At 37.5% G+C, this 12,460-nt stretch overlaps 2 protein-coding genes across 12 annotated transcripts in view; one reads left to right on the top strand and one right to left on the bottom strand.

Moving 5' to 3' along the window:
- The window catches only part of SCFD1 (sec1 family domain containing 1), a 115,439-nt gene that overhangs the window by 29,205 nt on the left and 73,774 nt on the right, over positions 1–12,460 (bottom strand). For all 11 annotated transcript variants that reach the window (XM_064570906.1, XM_064570903.1, XM_064570905.1 and 8 more), the window contains one exon: positions 7,836–7,911. In XM_064570906.1, coding sequence (XP_064426976.1) covers positions 7,836–7,911 — 76 coding nt within the window. The remainder of the gene's footprint in view (positions 1–7,835; positions 7,912–12,460) is intronic.
- Positions 1,511–1,948, top strand: LOC123861494 (large ribosomal subunit protein eL33-like). Its single transcript, XM_045900652.3, has one exon. The coding sequence runs from the start codon at positions 1,569–1,571 to the stop codon at positions 1,899–1,901; it is 333 nt and encodes a 110-aa protein (XP_045756608.1). The 5' UTR covers positions 1,511–1,568; the 3' UTR covers positions 1,902–1,948.

The following is a 12,460-nucleotide window of genomic DNA, read 5'->3' as shown; positions in this document are numbered from 1 at the left end:
CTTTATCCCAAAGGAAAAACTAGTTATATATTTGTTCCAAGTCATGTTAACAAATGATGAAGTATTTCGCAAAATAAAAGGAGGGAATAATTTTTTAAAAACATCTAGAGCAAGAATGCATTAAAATTATAAAATTTTACTAAAATTAATTTTATACTAGTTTCTCTATTTACTACAGCTCTCCACTGAAATCCCTGAATTGCACTACTAGATCTGTGCCATAGAGAAAAATTCAGAAAAGATGTAATGTAATGATAAAGCCCTAAGAGTCATATTACTTTTATATTTGTGAAAATAATTGGAAATTTGACTATTTATATTAACATCTCATGATAAATCCTCATATAGTATAAAAATGAGATTTTTCTAAAAAGTACAACTAAATTTTATAACTCTGCAATACCTTAAGATAAACCTGCTAGTGAACAGGTCATTAAATAATGTAAGAAAATTTTTTTTCTAGCAAAATAATCCAAAAGTTCATGAGCCCAGAGACAATTCTTTATGTTTTTGTCTGGTCTTTACAACCACATAACACCCAAAGAATCATCTACCACTGCTGCACCATAGGATATTCACATACTACCAGACATTAAGGAAAACTTCAAGTGTGGAGAATGATAAAGGACATACAAAATTTCCTTTCCATAATGTTAAAGGCATAAGAAAGAGTACTTCAGAAAACAACTTCTGAGATCCTTGTCACAAACTAATACTCTACCTAGCTTTTGTTATCTAAATGAAGACTTGAACTGAGTTAATCATTAAATCAAATTAATTTTTTTGAGAGTGAGCAAGAATGGGGATGGGGGGCGGGGAGGGAGGGGCAGAGGGAGAGAGAAGAGAGAATTCCAAGCAGGCTCCACGCCCAGTATGGAGCCTGAGCCTGACGTGGGGCTCAACCTCACAACCCTGAGATCATGACCTGAGCCAAATCAAGAGTCAGACACTTAACCCACTAAGCCACCCAGTTAATCATTTTAAAAATAATTTTTTTTTTTTTGAGAGAGATGGGGGTGGGGGCAGGGAAGGGCAGCAGAAGAAGGAGAGAGAATCTTAAGCAGGCTCTATGCCCAGCACAGAGCTGAGACAGGGCTCGATCTCACAACCCTGAGATCATGACCTGAGCTGAAATCAAGAGTTGGACACTTAACCGACTGAGCCATCCAGGGGCCCCAAAAATCAATTTCATATTAATAATTTCTATACAAGACTAATCAATGTTTGAAGAAAACTGAACTATGGCAGCTAAACACTAACAGAAAACATCAGAACAAAACCATACATGAGACCAGAGGGAGACAAACCATAAGAGACTCAATCTCAGGAAACAAACTGAGGGTTGCTGGAGTGGAGGGGGGTGGGAGGGATGGGGTGTCTGGGTGATGGTCACTGGGGAGGGTATGTGCTATGGTGAGCGCTGTAAATTGTATAAGACTGATGAATCATAGACCTGTACCTCTGAAACAAATAATACATTATATGTTAATAAAAAAAAAGTGGGCTTTTTCCGCCATCTTGGAGTCTGAGGAGGCCTGCTGGGAACAGGACTCCTATAACGCCAAATAATGTCTGGAAGGCTGTGGTCCACGGCCATTTTTGCTGGCTATAAGCGGGGTCTCCGGAACCAGAGGGAGCACACAGCTCTTCTTAAAATCGAAGGTGTTTATGCTCGAGATGAAACGGAATTCTACCTAGGCAAGAGATGTGCTTATGTGTACAAAGCAAAGAACAACACAGTGACTCCTGGAGGCAAACCAAACAAAACCAGAGTAATCTGGGGAAAAGTAACTCATGCTCATGGAAACAGTGGCATGGTTCATGCCAAATTCCGAAGCAACCTTCCTGCTAAAGCCATTGGCCACAGAATCTGTGTGATGCTGTACCCCTCAAGGATTTAAATTTAATGAAAAGTAAATAAAGGTGTAGATTTGTTAAAAAAAAATAAAAAAAATTTTTAAAAAGTGGGCTAAAAAGAAAAAGAACAAAACCATACAATTTTCTCTGTTCAACAAATGTTACCTTACTCATCTTCAGAAACAAAAAATTTTTGTAGCTCAATAAGAGGTATAAATGAAATTTAATCAAATAAAAAAACCCATTAATTGTTTAAAAAAATTCCCAAGCATAGTTTTCAATGTTTTTGGAAACTGTTTTAGAAAGAAATGTAAAACATTATCATATAGGTTGGCAAATAAATCTCTAGTAGTCGAAAGCCTAATATATTACATAGTGTTGAGAGACAAAAAAGTCTCATACACATGAATATCCTAAATTAAAGATCAGTATTTCTAAAATCCTCGAATTTCAGATACATGAACTAGAAATTTTATTTGGAGAAAAAAAAAATCTATTTCTAAAAACCCTTACTGGTTTTATGACCCCAGTCATGTTTTATAATTTTAGTCACTGGAAAAGTTTAAACAGAAACAATGTTAATTTTATCTTTGACAGTGTCATTGCTTAAAAGCAAAACTGAAATAAAATATTCACAGAAATTAAAAAACAATCTAAGAAAAGTAATACAGCTTTACATCCAAAACAGTTAAAAAGTTTTTTTCCTTTAGTTCTCCTAGAATTAGCCACTTGTTGCCCTATATTGCCATCTGGTCTATGGTGACTATTTCTAACTCTCTCCTTGCAGCTCTGGCCTGGGGATGATATTCTGATGCTGAAGTCAGCATTGAGGCTGGGACAAGAGTTGCTGCTGTTGTGATTGTCAAAGCCCTGGATAATGAAAACTAGTATGTGGACTTCCTTGAAGAAAATGCTTATCTTGAAGACTGTATCAGCCTAGTAAAGAATAAGATGAAATGTGTGGATACCAGAAACACACTGGGAATGAGCAATTATCAATGATAATAAGGGACAGAAAGTTGTCAGTGAAGTAAAGATAGGAAAAGGGAGGGGGAATAAGATAGATCACCTGTTTCCAAAATTTTGAAATTCTAAATCAGAAAGGGATCTATCGGTGAATCCAATATCCACATCAATATCTTACAGATGAGGAAATAATAAAATATACAGTAGTATTTTTGTTTTGCATTTTTTATATGAATAAATGTTTTAAGCTATAAATGAAATAAAAAGAATATTTATTGTCTAGTTTCCTACATTGCTTGTAAGAGCTTTGTATACTTTGTTTTTTGGGCAAGGTAAATTTTATGCATCACAACTATCAGCTATCACATAAAACCACCTGAATGATATTTACAGATTTGGAATTTATTTGTGTGAGGATAATTATACAAGAATGTGATGAGTAATACAGCACAAAGTTGAATAATTTAGAAGTCTTATTTCACTCTGGCTTGTTTGCTAAAATAATCCCTCTTTTAAAAATGAATAAATTGCAAGCAGTGGAAATCAGTAGGTTAAAAAAGAGTTAAAGATGTATCCTCTAGGGGCACCTGGGTGGCTCAGTTAGTTAAGGATCTGTCTTCAGCTCAGGTTGTGATTCTGGGGTTCTGGGATTGAGTCCCGAATCGTGTTCCCTGCTCCTCGGGGAGTCTGCTTCTCCCTCTGCCCACCCCCACTCTCTCTCTCAAATAAATAAATCTTTAAAAAAATTATTAAACTGACAAAGACCACACACATATACACAATATATGCACGCACCAAGGTTGGGAAGGATGTCAAGAAACAAGCGCTTTAAGTCCCTGCCAGTCAGTAGGTACATCTTTTCTGGAGGGCAATTTGGTAATATTTATTAAGAACAATGACAAATGCTCACCCCTTTGATTCCATAATTCAACTACAGGAATTTATCATATGGAAGTAATCAGAGATGAATACTCACCCAGAAAAAACTAACATTTAAAAATTAGGCATATATCCTTCAGTAAACTCATTTTTATGGAGCACTGGGTATTATACAAAAACAATGAATCATGGATCACTACATCAAAAACTAATGATGTTCTAGGTAGCATTGACATCTTCACAATATTTGGTGGGGATGCGGAGAAAGGGGAACCCTCCTACACTGTTGATGGGAATGCAAGCTGGTGCAGCCACTCTGGAAAACAATATGGAGGTTCCTCAAAAAGTTGAAAGTAGAGCTACCCTACAACCCAGCAATTGCACTACTAGGTATTTACCCCAAAGATACAAATGTAGGGATCCAAAGGGGTGCACCCCGATGTTTATAGCAGCAATGTCCACAATAGCCAAACTATGGAAAGAGGCAAGATGTCCATCGACAGATGAACGGATAAAAATGTGGCATATATATACAATGGAATATTATGCAGCCATCAAAAGGAATGAAATCTTGCCATTGGCAACGACGTGGATGGAACTGGAAGGTACTATGCTGAGCGAAATAAGTCAATCAGAGAAAGACATGTATCATATGACCTCACTGATATGAGGAATTCTTAATCTCAGGAAACAAACTGAGTGTTGCTGGAATGGTGGGAGGTGGGAGGGATGGGGTGGCTGGGTGATACACATTGGGGAGGGTATGTGCTATGGTGAGTGCTGTGAATTGTGTAAGACTGTTGAATCACAGACCTGTACCCCTGAAACAAATAATACATTATATGTTAAAAAAGGGAGAAGATAGTAGGAAGGGAAAAATGAAGGGGGGGGAATCGGAGGGGGAGGCGAACCATGAGAGACTATGGACTCTGAGAAACAAACTGAGGGTTCTAGAGGGGAGGGGGGTGGGGGGATGGGTTAGCCTGGTGATGGGTATTAAAGAGGGCACGTACTGAATGGAGCACTGGGTGTTATATGCAAACAATGAATCATGGAACACTACATCTAAAACTAATGATGTAATGTATGGTGATTAACATAACATAATAAAAAAAACTAATGATGTATTATATAGTGACCAACATAATAAAATTTAAAAAAAAAAAAATAAAGACTAGACTTACTCTTTAAAAAAAAAAAGAGGGGCCCCTAGGTGGCTCAGTCGGTTAGGTGTCTGCCTTCGGCCCAGGTCATGATCCTGGAGTTCTGGGATCGAGCCCCACAGCAGGTTCCCTGAGTGCTCAGCGGGGAGTTTGCTTCTCCCTCTGCCCCTCACCCTGCTTGTGCTCTCTGTCTCTCACTCTGTCTCTCTCAAATAAATAAATAAAATTTTATTTTAAAAAAAGTAAAAAAAAAAACAAAAGATCATATTAAACTTTTTTTAATAGAGCATTTTTTACTTCACAATATAAAATGAACTACCCTCTGACCCCAAAAAATCAATAAATATTTCCTCTAATTTGAGCCTGAAATGTATGTCTTATTAACATACACTTTAAAAAAATGACACAGCTCTTCTAGTCATGGCGACAGAATATACTACAGATAGAGATAACCACCAATCATACCAAATTTTACTTTTATAAGTGAGAAACTGCCTATTTCAAAGTAGTTTGTTACTTGTAATATTAAGAAAAGCAAAGGAATTTGAGGTTACAGATGCCAGGTTCTTTTTATATACTAAATGAACTTTAAACAAACCAACTTTTGTGTTAACACAATAAAATACTCAAGTTGATCAGTTCAGACACTTCTTACAAACACTAGTGGACATGTAACATGTGACTCTAAGGTAGTAAGTTAAAAAATCGATCATTTCAAAGACTGAAGTCTATAATTCTCCATGCTGAGTTATTCTACTACTGTGATTTCCTTGTAAGAGTGAACCGTTAGAAAAATATGTAAATCTCCTTATACATAAATTTAACTACATGTGGTTATACAACAGCCACTCTGTCTACTGAAAGGCAGACAGTATCTTAGGGGCTGGTGGTTCCCCTTCTGTATCACATAACAAAATCATCTTGTCCATAGTTAATGATAAATTGAGTGGTGTGACAGAGATTCTCTCCTTGACAAAACTCTACTCAGGCTCCCCTGAGCCCTTTCAATGGGGCCTTGACTTCTGAACTCTGTCCATCTTTGAATAGTCCAATTTAAAAAGAATCCTGTTAAGTCAGTTTAGTGAGAATTTCTCATCTTCAATACCTGATCACCCTAATATCTGATCAGGTTCCTCATCCTCTACCATCTCCCAGGTGATGTCTGATCACATTTGGCCTGCCTTCAGTAAAGATCCTATTAGATTGGTTTAGCCAGAATCCTCTTTTATCCCTGATGTTTCCTTTTAGTAATTTTATATCCACTGATCCCTACCCTGATTCTTGGCTATAAATTCCCACTTTTCCTTGATAGATTTGGAATTGAACCCAATCTTCCTCCCCAACTGTAAAACCCTACTGTGGTGGTCCCAATACCTTTTGTTTATTGTTCTTTAACAAGTGTCATGAGTAATTTTCTCTTTAGCAGGTGCTAGGTTAAACTGTAAAGTATAACACATTGGTCTCTAATGTGCCCAACTTCCTATTTTGTATCTTTTCAACCTTTACAGTCGAAGAGAACAAAGAAACTGACTCAGGGAAGTGCTGTAAACCAGTAAAAGAGTGGATTAAGTACTTACTAGTAGCTCCTTACCAGGAGAGAGGTAGACTGGGAGGGATTGAATAGAATTCCTAAGAGGGATAATGAAGCTAAAAAGTATTCCTAAGTAATTAGGAAATAATGCAAACTATCTAGAATGTATCTTAAGTAAAGCTTGGAAAGTCACCAGCCTTTTAATTAAATAAAGCAAACTATAATTTTTTCACTGTTCTTTACTAATACTACATGGCTTTTATAATAAAACGTTACCCAAAAAAAGAACTGAATTACCTACTGTATGCAAAGTGCTATTGAAAATTCAAAGATGGGGAAAAAACTGCTTGCCCTCAAGGATCTTATCAAGAAGTAGTTAAACACATGTCAATTTTATTTCAATAAAACTGGGGGTGGGGGGAGTAAAAAATAACATCAATACAAAATACTGCATGTAAATATTGTAAGAAAGATAAAAGTATGGAGGAAGTTCAGAGAAAGAAACGATCTATTTTTTTCTGAAAACAAGTAAACACTTAATATTCACATTTGAATAACCGCTAATTCACTCTCTTTTTAAAATCTGGCCTTTAAAATCCTTCTCATTATAAATTGAAATATTTATGTATGAAATAATTATGTCTCAGATTTTCCTTAAACTATCTCAGTAAAAATAAATGAATATATAATATATATTATATATATATTATGGAATATGAAACAAGAATGACAGGATGCTGAGTACTGAAGCCTGGTGAAGGGTTCAGGAAAGATTGCTATACTAATGTATATTTGAAAGTGTCAATAAAGTCCAAATGAACAAATTAAAAAAAAAAGCTCTGAACTACACATGTAAAATATTCTTAAATATACCAGAATAAAAGACCCTTTGATTTTACTTTATTCCAAATATTTCCAAATAACTTGAATATATCTAGAAAGTTGTTCTAGCTGAGCATCAACCTGCCAATATTTATGTTCAAAAGTTACCAAAATGGGGGCACCTGTGTGGCTCAGCTGGTTAAGCCCCTGCTTTTGGCTCAGGTCATGATCTCAGGGTCCTGGGAATCGAGGCCACATCAGGCTTCCTGCTCAGCAGGGAGTCTGCTTCTCTCTCTCCCTCTCCCCTCCCCACCATTTTTCTTGCTCTCTCTTTCTCTCAAATAAATAAAATCTTTTTTTTTTTTTAAGATTTTATTTATTTATTTGAGAAAGAATAAGAGAGCGAGAGAGAGAGCACATGAGAGGGGAGAGGGTCAGAGGGAGAAGCAGACTCCCTGCTGATCAAGGAGCTTGATGCGGGACTCGATCCCGGGACTTCAGGATCATGACCTGAGCCGAAGGCAGTTGCTTAACCAACTGAGCCACCCAGGAGCCCTCAAATAAATACAATCTCAAAAAAAAAAGTTACCAGAACGTTTTTTAATAAGTATACTCACTTGCTGTTTCAATACCAGGTTCTTCACTCCTTCCATAACAAACTGTGATCCTGTATTCATGACTCGTGATAAGAGACTAGGGACAAAAAAAGATCACACGAAGTATAAATTATCTTTCCAATTTGTTACAGATAAAATATTTGCCTGATTATACATGACCTGCTGATGCTCACTGTACCTACCACTTTTATTCTCACTAAACAGAAGTGACCTGAGAATTTTTGCTTTCATATACATCATTGCTGTAATTTTATCTAACAATAAAAGTGATAAAATACTCTGACTAGTAAATAATTATTCATAAAATGTAAAAATAAAAGCTGTCTTCAAATTAAACATTTTAATTGCTTAGTCTTGGCTATATAGGCATACCTCATTTTATCTTGCTTCAGTATAGTGCACTTTGCAGACAGTTGTTTTTTTAAACAAAATTGAAGGTCCACGGAAACCTTGCATTAACAAGTCTATTGGCACCATTTTTCCATCAGCATTTGCTCACTTCATGTCCCTGTGTTACATTTTGGTTACTCTCACAATATTTCAACTTTTTCATTATTACTGTATTGGCTATGGTGATCTGTAATCAGTGGTCTTTGATGTTACTACTGTAATTGTTTCCGGGTGCCACAAGCCTCACCCATGTAAGACAGCAAACTTAAATGATAAATGCTGGGTGTGTTCTGAATGCTCTATCAACTGCCTGTTCCCTTGTCTCTCTCCCTCTCCTTGGGCCTTCCTATTCCCTGACACACAATATTAAAATTAGGCCAATTAATAGCCCTATAATGGCCTCTAAGTGTTCAGGTGGAAAGGAAGAATCACATGTCTCTCACTTTATTTTTTTGATGTCTGATCTTATTTATTTGTTATTCCTAGACAATCTCCTTTTTGACTGGATTCAGACTTAGAGGTAGAAGCTCTCAGAGAGGACAGCCTCCATCCCTTGGCAATCTGGTCCTGGTGTTTTTCTTTAGCCTCCTTCATTCTCTTGGCCAAAAGTCTAGTATATCCTGTAGCTTCTTCCTTGCTTTTCTTAGTACACTGTTTCTTCAGAGCAATATGCTGATGCTTGTGTTGGAGGACATGTGGAGTAACAAGATGTTAAATCTTGGATGCTTTTGGTTCCTGGTTTCCTACCTTCTTTGTTTAGGGGCTTTCTTACAACATACTGGTGGACATCATCTTTACAGACACTGAAAAGTTTGCAGATTCTGCTAGCTCGTTTGGGCCCCACGCAATGACGCCCAGTGCTATCAGTGAGTCCAGGAATATCCCTTCCCCCGCTTTTTCACAATGACCAAGTTGAGAACATTGAGATTGGCATTCACAATGCAACCTCAAACAGATTTGTGCTTTCTTTCTTCAGTCCTCCTAGGTCTTTCTCCAGACCTCAGGAATGTTCCTTATTCAGCAGCAGGCAGACATGGCCATGGGTCAAGACACCTTGCTTTACTGGGAAGCCTTGTCATTGCCACCATTGACTTAGACCACGTAATCCTTCTTCACCCAGAGCATCAGCAGCAACTTCTGTGGCCAACACTTCTCATAAAAGAGGTGAAGTTTGTGTTTATCATCCACTTCAATGAGTTTCTGGCAGCCAGTAGCTGGTAAAGAGATGTTCAGCTGCATCCTAAAGCAGCCTACCACCTCCAGGCACCACGAAAAAGAGCACGTCTCTCACTTTAAATCAAAAGCCACAACTAATTTAGTGAGGAAGAAGACATGTTGAAAGCTGAGAAAGGCTGAAAGCTAGGCCTCTTATGCCAGTTAGCCAAGTTGTGAACACAAAGGAAAAGTTCTTGAAGGAAATTAAAAATGTTATTCCAGTGAACACACGACTAAGAAAGCAAAACAGACTTATTACTGATATGGAAAAGGTTTGTGTAATCTGGACAGAAGATCAAACCAGCCACAAAACTCCCTCCAGCCAAAGTCTAATCCAGAGCAAGGCCCTAACTCTCTTCAATTCTATGAAGGCTGAGAGAGGTGAGGAAGCTACAGAAAAAAAATATGAAGCTAGCAGAGGTTGGTTCATAATGTTCAAGGAAGGAAGTCATCTCTATAAGGTAAGTGCAAGATGAAGCAGCAAGTGTTGATGTTGAAGCAAGTTATCCAGATTTAGCTAAGGTAATGAATGAAGGGGGTACACTAAACAACAGTTTTTCAAAAGAGACAAAATAGGACTTCTACTGGAAGAACATGCCATCTAGGACTCTCATAGCTAGGAGAATTCAAGACTTGGCTTCAAAACTTCAAGGACAGGCTGACTCTTATTAAGGGCTAATGCAGCTGATGACTTTAAATTGCAGCCAACGCTCATTTACCATTCTGAAAATCCCTAGGAATTATCCCTTAAGATTATGCTAAATCTACTTGTGCTCTAGAAATGGAACAACAAAGCCTGGATGACAGCACATCTGTTTGCATGATTTACTGAGTATTTAAGCCCACTGTTGAAGTCTACTGCTCAGAAAAAAAGATTCCTTTCCAAATATTACTGCTCATTGACAATACACCTGGTCACCTAAGAGGTGTGATGGAGATACACAATGAAATTAATGTTGTTTTCAAGCCTGCTAATAAACTATCCATTCTGTAGCCTATGGATCAAGGAGTGATTCTGACTTTCAAATTTTCTTATTTAAGAAATATATTTCTTAAAGCTATAGCTGCCACAGATAGTGATTCTTCTGATGGATCTGAGCAAACTAAACTGAAAACCTTCAAGGTTTTACCATTCTAGATGCCACTAAGAACATTCATGATTCATGGGAAGACGTCAAAATATCAACATGAGCGAAAGTATGGAATAAGGTGACTCCAACCCTGCCAGGTGACTTAGAGGGGTTCAGGACTTCAGTGGAAGAAGTCACTGCAGATATGGTAGAAACAGAGAACTAGAATTAGAAGTGGAGCCTCAAGATGTGACTGAGTTGCTGTAATCTCATGATACAACTTGAATGAGTAAGGAGTTGTTGCTTACAGATGAACAAAGAAAGTAGTTTCTTATTTTTTTTTTTTAAAGATTTTATTTATTTATTTGAGAGAGAGAGAATGAGAGACAGAGAGCATGAGAGGGAGGAAGGCCAGAGGGAGAAGCAGACTCCCTGCTGAGCAGGGAGCCCGATGCGGGACTCGATCCCGGGACTCCAGGATCATGACCTGAGCCGAAGGCAGTCGCTTAAGTCGCTCAGTCAGTTAACCAACTGAGCCACCCAGGTGCCCCAGAAAGTAGTTTCTTGAGACTGAATCTACTCCTGATGAAGATGCTGTGAAGACTGCTGAAATGACGACAAAGGATTTAGAATATTCCATAAATTTTTTTGATAAAGCAGTGGCAGGGTTTGAAGGACTGACCCCAATTTTGAAAGAAGTTCTACTACAGGTAAAATTATCAAGCCCTATGCGTTGCTACAAAGAAACTGTTTGTGAAGGAAGAATCCATTGATGCAACAAACCTCACTGTAATCTTATTGTAAGAAATTGCCACAGTCACCCCAACCTTCAGGAACCACCACCTCGACCAGTCAGCAACCATCAATATCAAGGCAAGACCTTCCACCATCGAAAAGATTATGACTTGATGAAAGTTCAGATGATGGTTAACATTTTTTAGCAGTAAGTTATTTTTAAATACGTACTTTTTTTGACAATATGCTTTGACACCTTTAAGTGACTACAGTATTGTGCAAATATAACTTACATGCATGGGAAACCAAAAAATTAATTTCGAGTTGCTTTATTGCAATATTCACTTTATTGCAGTGGTCTGGAACTGAACCCACAATATCTCTGAGGTATGCCTATAGTTTTTATTTATTTATTTTTTAAAGAGGGAGACAGCGAGAGAGGGAACACAAGCGGGGGGAGTGGGAGAGGGAGAAGCAGGCTTCCCGTTAAGCAGGGAGCCCAATGTGGGGCTCGATCCCAGGACTCTGAGATCATGACCCGAGCCGAAGGCAGACGCTCAATGACTGAGCCACCCAGGCGCCCCTGCCTATAGTTTTTAGGCAAATTATAATTTGAAGAGAATTCCCTGCTTTCCTGATTGCCTTAATACTAAAATAACAAAATTAGAGATAGTAAATAACTTGTTTTAGGAATTCAAAACACACTAACAAGTTGAAAATACATATGAGTGTTAAGTATTATGAGTAGGTCAAAAGTTACTATTTTCTCTACATCACAGCAGCTAGATCCAGTCCTGTGTTATACGATCCCCCCACAATACATAAAATCTATCATATAAAAATGTGAAGCACAACATACTTAGTTTTACCTCAATTCTGAAGAAATGTTTATTGTCTGAATTTTTAACAAAAATAACACCAACAAATGACCTGCCACATTGGGTTTACACTTGTGGCTTAGTCTCTCACTTTGGATCAAGGGATGCTTTGTGGGATAGAATGGTATTCCTGTATTATGATATCAGAAGGCTAGGATAGGAAGGATCAGAATATCCTTCAAATCAAGATTTTCCTATAACATTTTATTAAAATTCTCAAGTACGAAATCCATAAGAAACCTAATAGGCTTTTAATATTCAGTTAAGATTTTAAGACATGAAACTGGAAAGTCTATTAAATAGATGAGAGAAATTTTCCAAATCAATTTCCTCTTCC

Source organism: Mirounga angustirostris, unplaced genomic scaffold, assembly GCF_029215605.1.
Source record: "Mirounga angustirostris isolate CCGP_5_RB_7025 unplaced genomic scaffold, mMirAng1.0.hap1 SCAF_9, whole genome shotgun sequence".
Classification (NCBI taxonomy): domain Eukaryota; kingdom Metazoa; phylum Chordata; class Mammalia; order Carnivora; family Phocidae; genus Mirounga; species Mirounga angustirostris.
The sequence above is the reverse complement of the archived record's forward strand: the minus strand, read 5'-3'. Positions and strand labels throughout refer to the sequence as shown.